This window comes from Carassius auratus, chromosome 29 (assembly GCF_003368295.1).
Source record: "Carassius auratus strain Wakin chromosome 29, ASM336829v1, whole genome shotgun sequence".
Classification (NCBI taxonomy): domain Eukaryota; kingdom Metazoa; phylum Chordata; class Actinopteri; order Cypriniformes; family Cyprinidae; genus Carassius; species Carassius auratus.
Window position 1 is genome coordinate 664,838 of NC_039271.1, and position 18,717 is coordinate 683,554.

The window sequence follows — 18,717 nt, forward strand, 5'->3', positions numbered from 1 at the left end:
TTTTTCTTTCTCTTTCTGAAATTATAGATAAATTCTATGAATAAATGACTTCTATTATTAATACCTTATAAGGATTTAAGGTGCCAGCTGAATAATTAGAATTGGCAGTATTTTTCTCATGATTCATAAAAAAAAGCCATTTTAATTGAAAACAAATAATTCTTCCATGTGATACAATCTTTATTGACAAATAAAAATATCAATTATGAACATCTGTACATATTACAGTAAACATACAGAAAATGTGGAGCCATTGGCATCTCAGGTAAGAGACAGTCTGACTCACAAACCTGTAAATCTACCAAAACACTCCTCAGGCCCAAAGCAGTTTACAGTTCACGCCTCACACAGCATCAGAATTCATTATGGGAACCTGAAATATTAGACTGTACATCTCGTGTGGCAAATAACTTTACATTTAGTTCATTAGTTTTGACACTTCACATCTCAGTGTAATCTAAAGGAAAGTGTTGTGTACATCCGCTCCATCCAAATGAATGACTGGCACTGACCTGCTCATTTTCACATATCAAAACACATCCGCGACACACACACACACACACACACACACACACACACACACACACACACACACACACACACACACACACACACACACACACAGGAGTTTGGGTTCAGCATGATTACAGCAGACTCACAGCATTTAGAGCAGCAGACATCAACAGACATGCATCAGTGTTTCAAACAAAAACAGTGACAGTACAATGAGTTTTAACGGAGGAAGAAGGCACCCAATCCTTACATCTGACCGATATTCAAGGCTTTGCTGGTGCCAAAAATTCCTTTGGGTTAATCTCACGAAACATTTACAGCTCATATTTCGTCTTCTTATTTATATATATATTGTTTGTTTTTAATATGGAAAATGTAGCCTATTTTTATGACCATTGAGATTTGTTTTTATTGTAATCTTGCATTAAGAAAATGAAACCTATTGTAATGACTTAATGATTTATTTTAATAAATCAATATATAAATATAGTATTTTTAATAAGGAAAATGACAAACTTAGATTGTTTAATTTAGATACCTTTTCCATTTTTTTTACAGAAATACAGTAAAGTAAAAAATAATTAATTAAATAAGCATGAATTAAGGGCAGCAAAACAAAAAAATACCATTATGTATAAATACCATATCCTTTAAATAATACATAATTGTTTGTACATTATAGAAATAATAATATAAAAAAATGTGTTGTAAAAAATTATAATGGTCTTAAAAATAGGCTGCTTTATCTTTAAGTATATATGTATACATAAATTATATAAAATAATTGTTTTTGTGAAATAGGACCCGTGCATGTTCTTGAATGGTTCTGTGAGATTCACCTGTTAGCATTTCTTTCTTTTCTCGGACAAAATTCACAGTTGTGTTCTTGTCACAATCACCTAAAGAAAGACCTCATAGAAAGAGTTAAGAGCAGAAGAGATTAATACATTTGCACTGTAGTTAAAAACCATCATACATTATTTGTCATCTTCAGTCTTTTAGTGTATCTACAAATGTTTGTTCTTTAATCAAAGCATAAAACGAGGTTACGACCCTCCCGCCCACCATCTAATTCCCAGAAATCTCATCGACCGGAATCTCTGATGCTTTCAGGAATCCAGTTATCCGGTCGGGAGCAGCAGTGAAGGGGGCTTTTAAAGGGTTGTCTGAGTCTTAAAGGGAAGTCTGGGGTCACAACAGCACTAATGGACTGAATTCAGAAAGGTCAAATGCTATAAAAGCCTGACATTCCCTACATCACAATCCCAGAATGCCGAGCTCTGCAGGTGAGAGTGATGGAGGAATAATGGAAGTGCACTTCCATGTAACTGGTTTGTAAAGCTGGTCAATTATTATTATTCAGTTACAACAACTAAAACCGACTTCAATCATGAAATAAATCATTAAGGCGTTCTTCACCACAAATCCCACACGCTTTGGTTTGTCCCAAAGGTGGCCATGAGGTGTTGTGAGGGTCATAAAGCTCCAGGAGAAGTGTGTCGGTGGTTCATGTAGACAGAGGAGTGTTGATGTGTGTGTGTTGTGCTGTATGTGTGTGTGTGTCCTATCTGAAGAGCGGTGTGAGGGTGCTGGGAGATGTTTGGGGCAGGAGCAGGTTTCCGTTGGTGGAGGTGGATGTGCGACTGATCCGCAGGCGTCTCAGGTAGTCGGCGTGAACAGGTTTGTGGCTCTGCAGGACCCTGATGGCCTCGTCGACAGGAAACCACTCACGCTTACGGCCTACGGGACAAATACTGCAGCATGAGCTAAATACACTGACAAATACATTACAATCTTATAAATAAATGTACTGTGGGGTCTTAAATCATTCTTATAACATGGATCATCATCTAGCAATAGAAATATGTAATTAAATATGATAAAATAAAGTAAGTTTAAATTAAGTTGGTTAATTTTTATTTATTTTTTGCAATAAAAGATATGGTTTAAATGTATAAATAAACTATAATTAAAATATTATAATTGAAATTTGGGTGGGATGGGAAGGCAGTAAAAATATATAGAGATTTTTTTGGATCATTAAATTTAACAAATGCAAATAGATGCATTTTCACTTGTGGTCATAGAAACCTGTGTGTGTGTGTGTGTGTGTGTGTGTGTGTGTGATATACATGTAGTCTGGAAAGACCCCGAGACCTGAATCCATCACAAAAGCAGCACCCAAACACACACAAACTCACCGATATTGACCGAGTCCTCCCAGGCATCCAGCGTCTCTGTGACCGTCAGCACATACACGTACGTCCGGTGTTTCCGGTCCTGGTTCTGCTGTTGTTTAAATGAATAATAAACTCTTTCAGTATGAGGGACTGTAATCACCTCATCTCACCATACATCCAATCAGGAGAGAGAGAAGAGCCTTACCTCAAACACACCGAGCAAACGTCCTAATTTACCCTTCACTCCAGCCTGAGGGAGAGAGAGAGAGAGAGAGAGAGATCAAATCCACAACAGTCCTTCCTTTAGCCATGAGACTCCCAAAGTCAGGTATATATCAGCAGTTAAACCCTGACTGCTAGAAATGATGTAAAATGACAATGTGGCACCTCCTCGAAGACCTCGCGTACAGCAGCTCCACACGGCTCCTCCTCCGGCTCCATTCCTCCACCAGGAACGATCCACTGATCCGGGTTTCTACTGCTGCTGACCAACAGCACCTGCAGAAACCAGCGCAGAACTGATTCAGTCTCAGAGAACTGTGGGATAGATGGCAAGAACATTTCTGCCTCTGGTCTGCTAGGTTTCTGTGGTAAGTGCTTTACTGCAAACACACTTTCCATAATGTGAATTTGTGCAGTTTCTCCATCAAAACACATTAATCTCCGTTTACTCAATTATTGGGTTTAATGAAACAGAGAAACAATGTCATGATATTTTTGGCACAAATTTCGTGATCTGAAGGGGAGCACAAAGTCTACTGTATGTGTATGCACCATACTTTTAGAGTCTGGCCCAGTTTAAAAAATATATAATTAAAACTGTAGTTTTAATTAATATTTTGGATTAGTCTATATTTTCATATTTTATAAATATATTTTCAGTTTTCATTTTAATTTTCCTTAAAGTTTAATTATTTTAGTTTTTTGTAATTTATGTCTATATAGTTATTTTAATTATTTTACTTCAATTTAGTTATTTTAATGCATTAAGTTGACCTAAATGAAAATGATAATGTTTCGTTGGAATAAAAGCTAGTAAGTTTAAGGTTTTATTTAATTTTAGTTAAGTTTTTTATAGTTTTAGTTTTAGTTAACGTTAATAACCCTGGTCTGACCACCTTTTTAGAAAATAGCAAGAATAAAATACATCATATTAAAGAGCATTAGAAGGTTATACATCACAAAAACATTAATTACAAGACAGCACAAATTAAATCATGTCTGCACTGCTTTCACCTGCTTACTTTACTCTCGGACATGACAAATAATGAATATTAGGTCTTTAGGAATATTATAATAATTATAATAATTTGAAATGTTCATTCTTCAAACCCATTTCAACCTAGTTTCATTAGTAATTTGTTTCATTTTTAGTAATTTTATTATGTGCTTTTGCCATTTTTTTTTTTTTTTTTTTACTTCTTTTTAAATATTACTGTTTAGGTGACTTTCGGCAGATGGACGCAGTGGAAGTGTGATTGTGATGGCACATCGTGCTCTCTGATTGGCTAATCTTCCAGCTGCTGATTGGCCCTCAGGTGTGTCCTGCACTAAGAGGATTGTGGGGGCAGTGTGACATCACTTGCGTCTGTCAAGTTCATGACACCTGCTGTCACCTGGCATGTTCAGTGCCAGGCTCAGGTTATTTTTGCAATGTGCCTCATAGCTGACAGTGAGGAACGGGTCACTTGCTTAAAGAGTTTGTGCTACAGAAACCACAAAAGAAAGCTTTCTGTACACAGGATTTGAATATATGTGTCATCTTGACAGTTCTTCTGTTTACATGCAGTGCATTTAAAACAGTTGTTTTTTGAAACACGTTAATCTAGTTCTGGTTTCCCACAGAAACCAGGGCTGGTCACACATGACCATAAGCTTAACATAAAAAAGAGCTTATTCTCAACCACTCAACCAACAAAGAAACCATGACCTGTGTGTTCCTGTCACTCTGTGATGAAGTACAGTACAATACAGTTCAAGAAAAGAGCATGACAATGAAACCTCTTGTACAAACAGATCTGACAATCACTCAAACACAACAAGTCATTTACGGTCCCATAATTCCACCCTGACAAATCTGATGAAAACACATTTGACCCAAATTAAAAACAAGAATAAAAAGGATAAGCTAGAGTCAACCATCATTATAGCAAAATAAACTCTGAAATGGTGATCAGGACTCAGAATTGAGGGGCCTTGTTTCTTTACCAAATAAACATCAGTCTGAAGTAACATACCAAAATAAACAACGTAAATAAACTAGTTGTTCTGGACACACACACACACATTATGACATTAGACAATTTTATGACAATTAAGTACATTTTCAAATTACCATTACTCTATGTTTTCTTCTATTTTTTCTCAATTGGTGATTCTAGTTATTATTCTCACTTTTAACATTAAGTAATCAGCATAAAATGCAGTACAACAAAATTGGTAATGATGTATTAATAATTCAGAATTTAATTAATGCATCATTCAAAGTTTTTCCTATAATATATCATACATAATAGAATAATAATTATTAACATTACATCTATCACATTCTTCACCTCTTCGTAGTCAAAGAAAACAAATCTACTTTTTATGATCCACTGATTCGGGATGGACATAATTAAGTCTGACCCACTTTTATTTTCAGAAATTCATCACATTACTGTAGTAAAATGGATGCTGACATGAAGAGGTTCTCAATGATGCATCAAGGATGTATGTAATCAAAACAAAGTGGGAGTAAAACATGAATCATCAGGTGTTTGATTAACATGACGAAATCACAGCCGTTTAAATCCAGCGGTCAGAACCAGAATGATCAAACACTAAAGTATCATGCTGATTAAGAGTTTAATACATAAACTAACAGATCTGATATGATTTTTGCATGGCTGTCTTTCAAAACAGGATCAACAGGATTATATTTTAAAACTTCATTTTCATTCAACACGACCAGAGTTCTCTGGTTTCTGTGACTTTGACCTAATGTCACCGCAGCAGAGCACTATGGCCTTATTACAAGGACAAACACCCTGGAGCAACCTTGGGGTTAAGCGTCCTGTTTAAGGACACGCTGGTGCATTTGAGTTGAACTAACCAGCCTTAACCCCTACACCACAATACACCCAGACAAGGAAAATCTCCCAACATCATCACTTTCTAAAAATTCAGGTGACTACAGTGAACTGTACGGTTGAAATAATTCTTGAATGCATATTTTATTTTAGCAGTGGCATGTCAAAGTTGTTTAAAATCTGCTGTATGTTTACAATAACTCTGATTCTAGGAAAACAAGACTGTATTTAATAACAAACATTATGCTAAATGGAGGAAGACAGTGACGTTTGTCCTGATTTCCCAGAAATAGTCTCATGTTTAAAAAGGCATGCATCATTGATTCTGTTATTTTCCTGTTGATTACTGTGAAGCTGCTTTGAAACTATCTCTATTTTAATAGCGATTATTTCATTTTTGTTATTTAATTATATTCACTTGATTATTTAAGCTTAATTATTTGCAACATCCAAAAATAAATCTCAGCTATGTTGTTCAAAACCTATCAGTTTCTTCTGTTGAATACAATATCTTGAAGGATGTTTGTAACCAAACAGTTGACGGTAGCCATTGACTTCCACAGTATTCCGCAGCAACAGTTTGGTGACAAACATCCTTCAAAATATCTTCTTTTGTGTATAACATGGGAAAGAAATTCATACAGGTTTGGGAAAATTTGAGGGTGAGTAAATGACAGAATTTGTATTTTTGGGTGAACTGTCCCTTCAAGGTCTCACCAGTGTTTATAATGCAGAAAGACAAGCTTGTCCATGAGTTAATGTTTTCTTAATTTATGCTTACATGAAAGTGCATTGAAAAAGGAATTTCTCAAAAGAAAAGTGTCATGATTAATAATCTTTAATTTAACCATTATTGTGCAGCATTAATTAGTATTGTATAAAGTTTTGACACCTGTAGCATCTTATGGTCATGCATTTTTAAACAACTGTACATTTTTGTATGAGATAAACCGCAAGGATGATATTTAAATGTCCTAACATGCTCTCGCTGTTGCTGATCACCGCTGTGGAGAGAGACTATAAAGTGCGCTGAATGGCAGGGATTTTGACTCATGCGCTCACTGATCCTCTGCCCCCTATTTACCCTCCGACACAAAGAACAGCCCTTTCAAACCAGTTCCCCTTCATGCAGTGCCAGGACTGTTTGTGGAGCTGCTCTGAGATCAGCGGGCATGAGCGAACACGCCACTGTGATGTTTGAGACAACAGACTGGATATGAAGCAATCCCAGATTTATACTAGCAATCGCTCTCGACAACTCAAATAACTCTGATTCCTCTCTTTGGTTACTTGGAAACAAGAAAGCAACAGAATGAATGATTACCAAGAAAGCAGAAACCTCTGACAATGGACACTTAAAGGAATAGTTCGACCAAAAATTTGAGTTTGCAGGAAATGTGCTCACCCTCAGGCCATCCAATATGTAGATGAGATTGTTTCCTTGTCAGAATTGGAGAAATGTAGCATTCCATCACTTGCTCATCCAAATGGATGCTCTGCAGTGAATGGGTGCCGTCAAAATGAGAGTTCAAACATCTGATAAAAACATCACAATAATCCACAAGTAATCCACACAGTACTCCAGTCCATCAGTTAATGTCTTGAGAAGCCAAAAGCTGTGTGTTTTAAATTACAAATGCATTTTTAATGTCAAACCATCACTTCTGGCTAAAATACTAGTCCATAATAATGCTTCCTCCAGTGAAAAGTCCATTTCCTGTTGTGTCTCACATCAAATCCACCTACATATTTATTCAGATCTGTTTTGGCAGGTAAACAATGTTTAATCTGTGAACATTTCTGTCCTGATTCAGACAAGATGACTTTAAAAAACTGCAAACACTTCCAGCTTTTGTCTTCTCCAGATGTTAACTGATGGACTGGAGTGGTGTAGATTAAAGTGATTTTGTTTAATCAGCCGTTTAGAGTCTCGTTCTGATGGCACCCATTCGCAGAGGATCCATTTGGATGAGCAAGCGATGTAATGCTACATTTCTCTAATTCTGTTCCTGTGAACAAACTCATCTACATCTCTAGCGGTCTGAAGGAGAGTCAAATTAACACTAACATACCTCCAAGTTGATAATGTTATTAATTATTTACAAGATGCGCTCAAGACTTTACTGGCTATCCATCCAAAAGACGATTAAACTCTTTATTGTTTCTATTCATATTACTTTAAACACGAAAACTCAATTTGCGACTGATAAGAGATACTTAGCAAATAACCTTCAGAACAAGAAAATCCTAAATGAGTAGGATACGACAACAATGCTTTTTTAAATGTGATTTTTCAAAAGGTGTCACTGGGTGGTATATGCCATTCGATCTATGTCTTTCCATGCGAGTCCTTTGTCAGAAGCGGATGAACCTGGTATACATGCATATAAACTGGGGAAGTTTCAGAAAGCTGCAGTCTGACGTGCTTTTATTGCATAACTGGGCTACTTAGGCCCAGTGACCGACAGTCTAAAGTGCCTTTAAGTCATAGGTGACGGGACGAACATGTGCGTGTAATGACAAAAATAGACAGATAGAGGTACAGGAAAGGTAAAGGAATCCGGTTTTCTAATGGGTTATTATACTTGACTAATGAAGCTCAATGGGATATCTGCCAGTGAGGTGCTGTGTGACAGAGATTACATCTCTGGATGAGAATTAGCTGAACAGATGTGCTGTAGATTACACTGTACAGTGCATGCTGCAAAAACTTCACTTTCTAAGAACTGATCTCACTGACCCAAGAACAACTGATCTCAGATTACCTCCAGCACTCCAGATGTAAACAATCTGGTGTGTCTGTATAGTGCATTATTTGTTTGTGTATGCACTGTGTCTGCAATTTTCCAAGTCATATCACTTTATGGATCTAACGTTACGTGTCCATCCATGACTAAACACAGCTCTGATGAACAAGATGAAAAATCACATTACAGCATATTAGAACCTGATTGATAGCTCTATGTATGCGAGTAAGTTATGCTATATAGGCTACACAGGCTACACACTTTACAAATATCTTTATGTTCGTTTATATTCTGACTGGGCTTCAGGTGAAAGTGTGAGACCGTGTTGATACACTGATTCATCATCCGAGCATCATGCCCGGTTTAGATGATATCTCCGTACCTCATCCTCCCGTTCGTTTCTGAAGCAGAGACACGCCGCTCGTCTCTTGAATCCTTCCCTGTCGTACGTCCGCGTCTGGTTCGGTTTGAACTTCATGCTGTAATCCCGATTTCAGTTATTTATCCACCCGGTCAGCGATGCTCCGTCAACGGCCCGATCTCCGTGAGTCACCACCGACGGCGAGAGGCGGACGAGTACCGAGCCTAGGGGTTTGCGTTGGTTTTCAATCAAATTTAAACCATTCCTCCGCGTTCAGTCCGACTAAATTCGATTCTTTAGCGACAAATCAGCATTCGGCTGTCCATTCCTAGGTCTGAATATCTCGTTTCACTCCAGTATATACGTGTGTGGTGTGCCGGGTGCGAAATTACCAATTCCAGTACGTTTACGGCTTGGTACTTAATATTAATGAGTTAAACCGCCATCATTGGAAGGTTACCAGGCAACGTCAGCATATATTATTCAGCCGCGTTAACCATTGGAAGGTAATGCTTCGACGTCACCTCAAACTGATTAATATACATGAGCGAGACATCGGCCGTGCTTCCGTCAGGCGGATCCGTGAACTGCGCTCGCGCTCGTCCGTTGCCGCATAACTGCGTGGCCTTCTGTCACAAATACTGCAGGTAGATATCTTTGAATATTAATTTCTAAATCATTCCATCTAGCTGCATATACAGCAGTGCATTAATGCATTTAATGTAAATAAATAAATGACCATGGTAATCCCATTTGTAAATTTTTCTTTAATGTAGTACTGTTAATGATGAACTGGACTGCTGGAATTTGGCATACAGATCTGATCGAATTATGAGCGATGACATTGATTAACTTTAACAAGAATAGATTTTGACAACATTTCTTTCTGGTATCACTGTGCAAACAAGATGAAGAAACAGTTTGAGAGAGCACTGAGAACGGTCATGAGTCATTTGAGTGAAACTAGAAGCACTTTTAATGATAAACACTATTTTTCAAGGTAGGTTTAGTTTTAAAATCATTAGTGCAATTGAACATTTGACTTAGAACCGAAGAGTTACTGGGGTATAGACCTGTAACAACTTGCCCAAAAATATAATCACCAATAAAATTATAGAGAATAATTGTTCTTGGGCGGATTTAGTAACTAAGCTAAGACAGAAATCTAAGACAGGCTGCACATGCCTGCAGTCGTCGTGTCTTAAATGAGTCAATTACAAACATCTGGATAGTGATGCTCTAAAATCTGTTGCCTTAGCTTACAACCTCAACTCAACATGGGCCAAACTCATTAAGCACATTAATCAGACAACAGCACAATGGAAATAAATTGTTGCCATCGGCTCAACAGATTTTGAGACCGAACAGAGAAGCATGAATCTGTTCATGGCCTTAATGAGATTACATGGATCTGATCAGAGCAACAGCTGCCACACACTCACTGAACATGAGAGATGTTTTGCAGAAACTTCATAATGAATATGTACGTTTACTGGACAGAAATACTCATCAGTCAGTGCTAAATAGTAAATAGTAATCAGTTCTATTTGTGACCATATACAAACACTCTGACATTATTACAAGCTATGCTCTCGAGGTCTATAGAAATGCCGTAATGGTAGCCATTCAGACACTGCAGACATAACAAATGGCTAATTATATATGAATATATATATATGAAAACAGAAACAAGAGACTGTTTGGATTGCGCTCGATGTCCCAATCCTATAAACAGCCTTCAGACACACACAAACAATCAGGATGGAGAAATGTGGAAGCCAGAAATCACTTCAGCTGCTGCTCAGATGGTTATATAATGTGCTGTTTGGTAGAAAAAAACGAGTCATAGATAGGGTCCAGAGACAGAACTGCCTTTATACTGTACTGAAGAACTTTAAATCTAAACCTTAAAACAATTTATTTCAAATGGGATAATGTAATCTGCATTTAGCCTATATTTTCACAAAATTCAGCAGCTAAGCAGATATACCTAATGTTCATTTTTAGTTGCAAACCACGTTTGCTCTGAATTGTCAAAAAAAAAAAAAAACTACAATTGTCCATGTGTTAGAGCATCTAAACACTGGTGCCTCTGCCACATAATTCATAATACTGTAACAAGTGTAATTTAATCAACAAATTCTTTTATATGGACACATGGTTCAAAGGGGCTTTTCTATTTTATTTGCAGAAGCAAACTTTCACATTAACACACTAGCAAGGAAACACAGTCCTGTTTAAGCATAATTCATATAGTCGTTAAGATTAAACACCTGCAGTTTTTGTACGCATGTCATATATACTGTGAAATTATTTGACAAACTGTATTTTCTAGCATCTGCTGATAGGTTTCAGGCTACGATCTATGGAAGTTTGTTTCCACCACAGGGTAAAAAAAGGGTTAATTCTGACTTTTTCCCCTTTCAGTTCTGGGTCTAAATCTCACAATTCTGAGAAGTCCAAATAATGAAAAAAGTCATTATTGTGTCACTTTTTTACTAAATGCAAACTTCGAATTCCACAAAAAAAAGCTAAATTCCAAAACGCAAGCTCAAAAAAAAGAAAAAAGTATCAAAATTCTGAATTCTCAGAAATTTGAGAAAAAACATTTTTAGAATGATAAGAAAATCTATAAACCATTATCTTTTTTAATTCTGTGGCAGTAACAAGCTTCCATAATCAGATTCAGACCTGTAAAGATAAAACAAAACAAAACAAAAAAACAGAAATGAAGAGAACAAACCAAATAACATAACAAAAAATATTTTTACTAAAACTGAACATTTACAGATTTAATTTTCCCAGACAAGTCATACAGATTCCACTTCAGCCGAAACACAAACCTTTGCACGCACACTCACACAAGTTTCGCTTGGAATACAACATCATCAGAGCAGGTTCTGGCAATGATAAAGATGGGGTTCACAACAGGTGTTTAATGAACTGAAGAGTCTCAGAGAAAAGAAAAAGTTAAAAAAGAAAAAAAAAATTCACAAAATTTTGTCCCTGACCTAGAAGCAGCATGTATGCATCCCACATTTACCAGGCCCTCCCTCTACACCGCGAAACATAAAAATAAACATCACTGAACCATCCACCTGGATGCAGGGCCTGGAGCCTACAATCAGTTTCCAGTGAAATCCACTGCGCTAATAACTGTAATAGAGACTGTTCTACACATTCTGACAGGGTCCAGTGTAGTGACCACACAAGGGATGCTGGGAAACCCCAGGCCATCACCACACATCACTTCCTGGCCGAACCCAGAAGCAGAGAGATCATATAGTGGAGCAAGCATTAGTTCTGACCAGGAACACACCGACACTCACCCAAAGGGGCTGCAGTAGTTGCTTTTGAATCGTATGTTTTTTTGTTTGGTTTTGTATGTTTTTCGCTTATTTTAATTTGTCTGAGAAAGTGTCCTTTAAATGCAAAAGAAGACAGAAGGAGATTGTTCCACTTCTCTCACTTGATGCCACCGCTTCTTTCTTCTAAACATCAATGTTGTTGCCGGCATAAAGCCTGGTCCATGTCCGGGCTGAGAGAGAGAGAAAAAACACAAAGAACCATATATCATATATCAAATCATACTAAAACATGTCATAATAAAGTTTGAGGATCAAAAACGGACACATGTGTCACCTTTACCATTTAGAGTCTCTCTAAATTTTGAGAAAAAAAAAAAAAAGTTAAAATTGCATGTATAAACTCAGAATTGCAAGATAATTCTGAGAAAAAGTAATTGCAAGATTAAAAGTTGCAATTCCCTTTTTTATTCTATGGCAGAAAAAAAATTATTAATTTTGATAAAGATGTAAATTCAAAGTCAGAATCGCACAAGATTTAAGTTACAAAAATGACACACACACACAAAAAAGGTTTAATTCTTTCGATTTTTGCCAAGGAAAATTTCAACTTTTTCTTTCTCAATTTAGAGTTCATATCACAATTGTGCATCTGTATTTCCAGCATCATTCCTCCAGTCTTCAGTGTCACATGATCTTCAGAAATTATTCTTATATACTGATTTACTATCAATGTTTGAAACTGTTGGAATGCTTAATGTTTTTTTTTGGAACCGGTTATTCTTTTTTCAGGATTCTTTGATGAATAATCAATTAAAAAGAAGAGCATTTATTTCAAATTGAAATCTTTTCTAACAATATACACTACTATTTAAAAGTTTGGGCTCAGTACATTTTTTTTCTTCATTTTTTAAAGAAATAAAAAAATATATTAAGCAAGGATGTGTTAAATTGTTAAGAAGTTATAGAAAAGATTGATGTTGTTAGAAAAGATTTATATTTTGAATAAATGCTATTCTTATAACTTTTTATTCATCAAAGAATCCTGAAAAAGTATAGTGGATTGGACATTTTTTGGGGGAAAAAATTGTTGCCAACATTGATAATTCTAATAATAAATCAGCATATTAGAATGATTTCTGAAGGACCATGTGACGTTCTCATCTTCAGTTCTCTCTTCACAGCAGTTCAGTCAGTGTACTGTCTGAGTAAATGAATTACTCCGGGATATTGGTTTGTTTTAACTCAGAGAGAGTGTCAGACACATTAAAAAAGTTAACAGCTTAAGTCATTTGTGGATTAATGTGTATTGGAGACGCGAACCGTTTAACACGATTCAGTTCGATTTGGTGAACTGGTTCAAGAAGATCCGGTAAAATCGAATGATTCGTTCGCGAACCGGATATCATAAACTGCTTTGTTTTTAACTTTCTCACAACAGAAACTCCAAACTCCATACACCAGATTGACTAAGCAAAAACAGAACGGTTACAACTTCGTAAATGTATTAAAAATAAAAAAGTGAAATAAGTACATTGAATAATTATTCATAGCCTTAGCTATATATTTTACTGAAGCACTTTTACAGCCTCAAGTCTTTGTGTTTGATGTTTGAGCTCTTCTCCAGATGTGTGGCTTGACACAAACCTGCCTCTGAGCTCTTCAGACAGTTATTTTGAGGTTTTTGCTCTGATATGCATCATTAACTGTATTATAAAGATATGCGTCTTTCCAAATCATACCCATTCAACTGAATTTGCCACAGGTTAACTTCACTCGAAGTGTAGTAGCATCTATAAGCAATATTAATGTTTAACTCTCTGAGATGGAATTGCAACGGAATCAAACAAGTGTTTTTTGTTGTTGTTTTTTTTTTACATTTGGATAGATGTTAAAAACCTGTTTTTTGCTTTACCATTATGGTTTATGGGGTGTAGAATGATGTGGAAAAAAGTAATTTAGAGCAGTTTAACATAAGGCTGCAACATAACAAAACGTGAAAAAAAGGAAGGGGTATGAATTCTTTCACAAGGTTTCACTGTTTATATACATTTACACATGCACATACATATAATTCTATAGCAATTCGTGCTGATGAGAAGGTCTCACCTGTTTCAATGGCTTGAGCCTCGTTGCTCTTCCACTGTTCAGCGACATCATTAGCCAGCGGATCATCAGGGTTCGGAGCGCTTAGTAAAGCCTGGATAGAGAGCAGCACTGTTCGGATCTGAAGAGCTGGAGACCATTTATCTACAAGAGAGAAGAGACAGACCTGTGACCATTAACCTTACAAAGCCTAGCGCTTCATATTTGATACATAAAGACCTCTCTAAACGAACAAAACTTTGATGCACACAATTTACTCCATGCATTCTGTCCTCTGAATGATAGTTGAGTTTTTTTGGCAAGTAAAAGGTCTGCTAGTATAATTGTACAAATGGCCATTTTTCAGATCTGATCTTCAGGATCTTTTGATCCTCACAAGCCTCCAAAACATCTCACATTTTCTGAGGAGCATTTATTGGTTCATCTCTCAATCATCACTGGATTATATAATTGGATAATTTAAATCTCATATTACTATTGCATATTGTATACGTTATAACTGTTATAAAGATCTCACTGGTTTACATCACAAGCATCATATAAATACCAGCATCTGCAAAAAAAGATTTTTGCTCAGTTTGAGCCTCTGGATTAAATGTAGCTGTTTTAACCTCCATATTCTCATTATTTCAGACTAAATGAACCATAAAACCCTGGTTGATCAAATACGATACAACACATGAAACATATGCTTATTTAATTTATATGGATTTTGTCTAAAGGTTGAAAAACTGTTCTACTCCAAAAAAATATATAAATAATAAAAAAAAATGTCTGACTATTATTTCATGTGCCAGGCTTTACAAACACTATGATCACCTTTCAGGATGTCCAGACAGATCCTGCCCAGTTTGTCTACATTAGGATGGTAGATTTTGGTCATGAATCGGACTTTGGGAGCAGCCATGGGATACTCCTCTGGGAGGAACAGCTCCAGTTTGAACGTCCCGCCTTCGAAAGGTGAATCCTGCGGCCCAGCGATCACCACATGGAAATATCGAGCATTTCCCTCATCAGGTTCTGCTCTGATTCCAGTCACAGGCTCGGCCAACAAGCGCTGCGTCTCCTATTGAAACATAGACACATTTAAATCACAATGTCAAAGTCATGGGTTTGAAATACGAATGCATGACCTGATCACATGATCACGTTCAAACCCTGAATTCAATGCAAGTCCCTTCAATGTAAATGCAATGATACTGATGAACTTTATTTGGTTTACAGTTGCATGGAAATAAAATGCATTTAGAAAGCACTGATAGCTGCATTGAATACGTTTGATAAAGTTTGTTTCTAAAATGCTTTAAAAAAAAAGATACAGAGGCATTTAGTAGCAAGCATCATAAATATCCACAAACAGAAATGTGTAAGAAATAATCAGTACTTTTTATAGAGATGTTTTTATGCTCACCTTTCACAGTTCATGACTCCTGTGACGTAATCTGAGCAATTATTTGATTTAATACCAATCTATTATTGTGTTATAAATCCATTAAATATAAACCAACGCCGAATTGGCACGTGACTCTGGAAGTGAACTGTGATTGGTCTGTTTAGCTGTCAATCAGAAGATCTAAATGGGCGGTTCTTAGGCAGAAAAAGATGCACTGTGGATCTGACTTGCTGACAAACAGATTTATGGTATTGCGAAATTAGACTCATGTACACATAACACAAACAGTGAAGCGTCTCTGTGTACTTAAAATTCGCTAACCACATACTTGCGACACACAGTATTTATAAAAAAATTCAATGCATTTCCTGTTAGCATGCAATCTCTTATTGCACGGAACTGCTTTCACAAGGACATATTTCTAGTGCTTTCCAGCGCAGTGCACGAGATCCGCATCTGTAAACACGTTCATGTGTCACGCACCCAGAATCTCTCAGCTGACACTTACATTACTGGCTCTGTAATAAACCAGAATGAGCTGATGCAGTTGATCTTTCCATGAAAGCTGTTGCCATGTATTTGGTGCGCTGTGCGTGTTTGAAAAAGTGAGCGCGCGGGAGCCTCCCTGCTGCAGCGCGAGCACATGCCGTTTTCTTTCATTTTTAACGCATCACTTTAGCAGCGTCTTCAAATACCGCAATGAAACGCACAAGAGAAACATTATGGAGTTATACCTTAATAATCCTGCGAGGCAATCCAGCCATCTTGTTTTATTGATGCGGTTTGCGCCGTGGCCCGGTCCCTACTCCTCGCGTTGAGCTCGACAGCGCATGCGCGCAAGTCTTCCTGTAAAAAACGTCATCATCCGCACCAATAGGTCTTCTGGGAAATGTAGTTTTTCCACTACTTGTCTACGATTTGTTATTTTGTGTACATTGCGAATCCCCCGCCCTTAAAACATTGTACAATCTTATACATAAATTCTTATTTGTTTTAATGCATTTGAAATAAATTACTAATATTTATTTTAATTGTTCATTATGCATCTGTTATATTTATTAAATCCTTTCCTTCTTGTTTAATACATTTAAATCCATTATTACTTTAAAGGCTTTATATCCCTTTTTATTTATTTCTATTTTTTGCCATCATTGTCTACCCTTTCATTGTTTTTATTTTCTTGTGGAATGTACATTGTAAAGTATCCTTGGAAAGGCACTATATAAATAAAACGTATTATTATTTCTTATCCATGTTATGATTATTTTAAAATCCCTAGGTATAGCACTGTTAATAACTATTCTTTGCCTGAAATGTGCTATATAAATAAGCTGGTCTTACCGAAGTTAATTATTTATAAAGTAAAATATATTTTTAACCAAATTTATTCTGATTTTAAAGAAAATGTTGAAGGTTTTATTCTACGCTGAGAAAATCAAAGCAATTAATATGTATATAAATGTTGATCAATATTTGATATAACAACAAATTGCCAGTAACTTATTTTGAGTTTCAGCATTCAAGGATTTAAAACATTACATTAAAAAGTCAGTATTTCAATTTATATTGTGAATGTTAACATACAAAATATTTTGAATTAGTTTTTATTTTAATTTTGTTGTGTTGTTGTCCTTTTACATGGCTACATTGTTTCGATTAACTCATTTCATTTTTAGTCCATTTAATGCATCAAGTTAAACTTAATGAAAATACTAAAAGTTGCTTTGGCATCTAGCTGAAATAAAAAAATAAAGATTTTCAGTCAAATTCAAATATTTTATGGCTTTAGTTCATTCTAATATGATCGACCATTAATAAATTATAACACACACAACACATCAAACCAATAGCTGAAGGAAGGGTTTATTTAATGTGCAGCGGTTCATGTACAAAGAATATTAGAGAGGACAGAAAAAAACCCAGACTATCGGTCTTTGGGAGGATTTGGGTTTCTGCGTCTGGAGTGATACCTAAAACAGAAACACAAACCAGTTCATTGACCTGAAACATGGCAGAACATGCTGTTTGTGTAGAGTACACAATGCAAACTCACTGTCCGACGGGGTACCAGCGGTGTTTGGTGGTGTAAAACATCTTACTGAGCTCTTCTATGGTCGGGGCCTGTTTGTTATTTAAAACCTCTTTACCGAGTCTGGCTTTGAGCACCTGCTCGTGCGTCTCTGCATGATCACTGACGGCGTCCGGCCTGACGATCGGCTAAAACAAACAAAACACACTTATGGGCAAAATCTCCACAAATCGAAAGGATATATATTGAGACACCATCATACACACCTGTGTGAGCTCATAGGGAATGTCGACTGTGGGATGGTAACACACTATTGTGTTTCCATCAGATGTCACAGCGATTTCCACATTACTGGAACAGAAACAACACATTTTAGGTATGCATGCAACATAATAACACTATTTTAGTTATGCATGCAACATAATAACACTTTATTAGGCAAGCATGCAACATATTAACACTTTATTAGGTATGCATGAAGCGGAACATACATTAACTGCTGATGCATCATAATATATTACAACTGAACAATTAAGTGTGCATTAATGCACTGGCATCACTCACCTGTTGTCATTAGTGGATAAACCTCTGACTGTAGATTTGTTGTGAGATGACAGTAAAGTTCCTGCTAAAATAATAATAATTAAAAAACATCCCTCGTTAGTGAGGTCAGAAAGACTTAAGGTTATACAATAAAGGGTTTGCAGGAGTATAATCGCGAATAATGTCAGATTATATATCAACAAAAATGTGAATGTTTTTCATTATGAGAGCTCACCTTGGAGCTGTCTAATATTTCTGCTGGTGTTCGCTCGGTTAAACAGGTTAGCCAGTCTGCTGATGTGACCCGACGCCATGCTGTCCACCGGAAAAGAAACGACAGACAGGAACGGAAGTTAGGCTCAATTAAGACACTATTTGCATCATTCGCGGTCTATATCATTCCATTAATCCATATGTTTTTAAATATTTCTTGTGTGTTTAGTTTTGTGGCTGTAATCCGAGCTGTCTT

The 18,717-nt window shown here is 36.4% G+C and overlaps 3 protein-coding genes across 5 annotated transcripts; all 3 read right to left on the reverse strand.

Moving 5' to 3' along the window:
- Positions 1–167: 167 nt before the first annotated feature.
- LOC113047789 (diphosphoinositol polyphosphate phosphohydrolase 3-beta) lies at positions 168–9,312 on the reverse strand. Of its 2 annotated transcripts, none has more exons than XM_026209081.1 (5): positions 8,894–9,312; positions 3,081–3,191; positions 2,899–2,943; positions 2,715–2,799; positions 168–2,253 (listed from the first exon to the last, which is right to left on the reverse strand). In XM_026209081.1, exons 1-5 carry the CDS (start codon positions 8,987–8,989, stop codon positions 2,078–2,080), a joined length of 513 nt encoding a protein of 170 aa, XP_026064866.1. In that variant the 5' UTR covers positions 8,990–9,312; the 3' UTR covers positions 168–2,077. The 2 variants fall into 2 exon arrangements, with proteins under 2 accessions (XP_026064866.1, XP_026064865.1); XM_026209080.1 differs by having other exon boundaries at positions 2,715–2,802; positions 8,894–9,310.
- A 1,721-nt stretch (positions 9,313–11,033) lies between these two features.
- Positions 11,034–16,551, reverse strand: LOC113047790 (ubiquitin-conjugating enzyme E2 N-like). The gene is made up of 4 exons (XM_026209082.1): positions 16,411–16,551; positions 15,103–15,349; positions 14,287–14,427; positions 11,034–12,410 (listed from the first exon to the last, which is right to left on the reverse strand). Exons 1-4 carry the CDS (start codon positions 16,438–16,440, stop codon positions 12,364–12,366), a joined length of 465 nt encoding a protein of 154 aa, XP_026064867.1. The 5' UTR covers positions 16,441–16,551; the 3' UTR covers positions 11,034–12,363.
- A 969-nt stretch (positions 16,552–17,520) lies between these two features.
- On the reverse strand, positions 17,521–18,717 carry LOC113048589 (39S ribosomal protein L42, mitochondrial-like). 2 transcript variants are annotated; one of them, XM_026210459.1, is made up of 5 exons: positions 18,484–18,717; positions 18,270–18,333; positions 17,972–18,056; positions 17,730–17,893; positions 17,521–17,646 (listed from the first exon to the last, which is right to left on the reverse strand). In XM_026210459.1, exons 1-5 carry the CDS (start codon positions 18,560–18,562, stop codon positions 17,601–17,603), a joined length of 438 nt encoding a protein of 145 aa, XP_026066244.1. In that variant the 5' UTR covers positions 18,563–18,717; the 3' UTR covers positions 17,521–17,600. The 2 variants fall into 2 exon arrangements, with proteins under 2 accessions (XP_026066244.1, XP_026066245.1); XM_026210460.1 differs by having other exon boundaries at positions 18,270–18,330; positions 18,484–18,701.

Coding starts and splice junctions, on each gene's coding strand:
- LOC113048589 (XM_026210459.1), bottom strand. CDS start 18,562: ATGGCGTCGGGTCACATCAGCAGACTGGCTAACCTGTTTAACCGAGCG. Junction 18,334..18,483: donor AAATATTAGACAGCTCCAAG/GTGAGCTCTCAT, acceptor TTATTATTTTAG/CAGGAACTTTACTGTCATCT. Junction 17,647..17,729: donor CGCTGGTACCCCGTCGGACA/GTGAGTTTGCAT, acceptor TTTCTGTTTTAG/GTATCACTCCAGACGCAGAA.
- LOC113047790 (XM_026209082.1), bottom strand. CDS start 16,440: ATGGCTGGATTGCCTCGCAGGATTATTAAG. Junction 15,350..16,410: donor TGCCTCGCAGGATTATTAAG/GTATAACTCCAT, acceptor ATGTTTCAATAG/GAGACGCAGCGCTTGTTGGC. Junction 14,428..15,102: donor CTGTCTGGACATCCTGAAAG/GTGATCATAGTG, acceptor TCTCTCTTGTAG/ATAAATGGTCTCCAGCTCTT.
- LOC113047789 (XM_026209080.1), bottom strand. CDS start 8,989: ATGAAGTTCAAACCGAACCAGACGCGGACGTACGACAGGGAAGGATTC. Junction 3,192..8,893: donor GAAACGAACGGGAGGATGAG/GTACGGAGATAT, acceptor TGGTTTCTGCAG/GTGCTGTTGGTCAGCAGCAG. Junction 2,254..2,714: donor GGAGGACTCGGTCAATATCG/GTGAGTTTGTGT, acceptor TTTGTCCCGTAG/GCCGTAAGCGTGAGTGGTTT.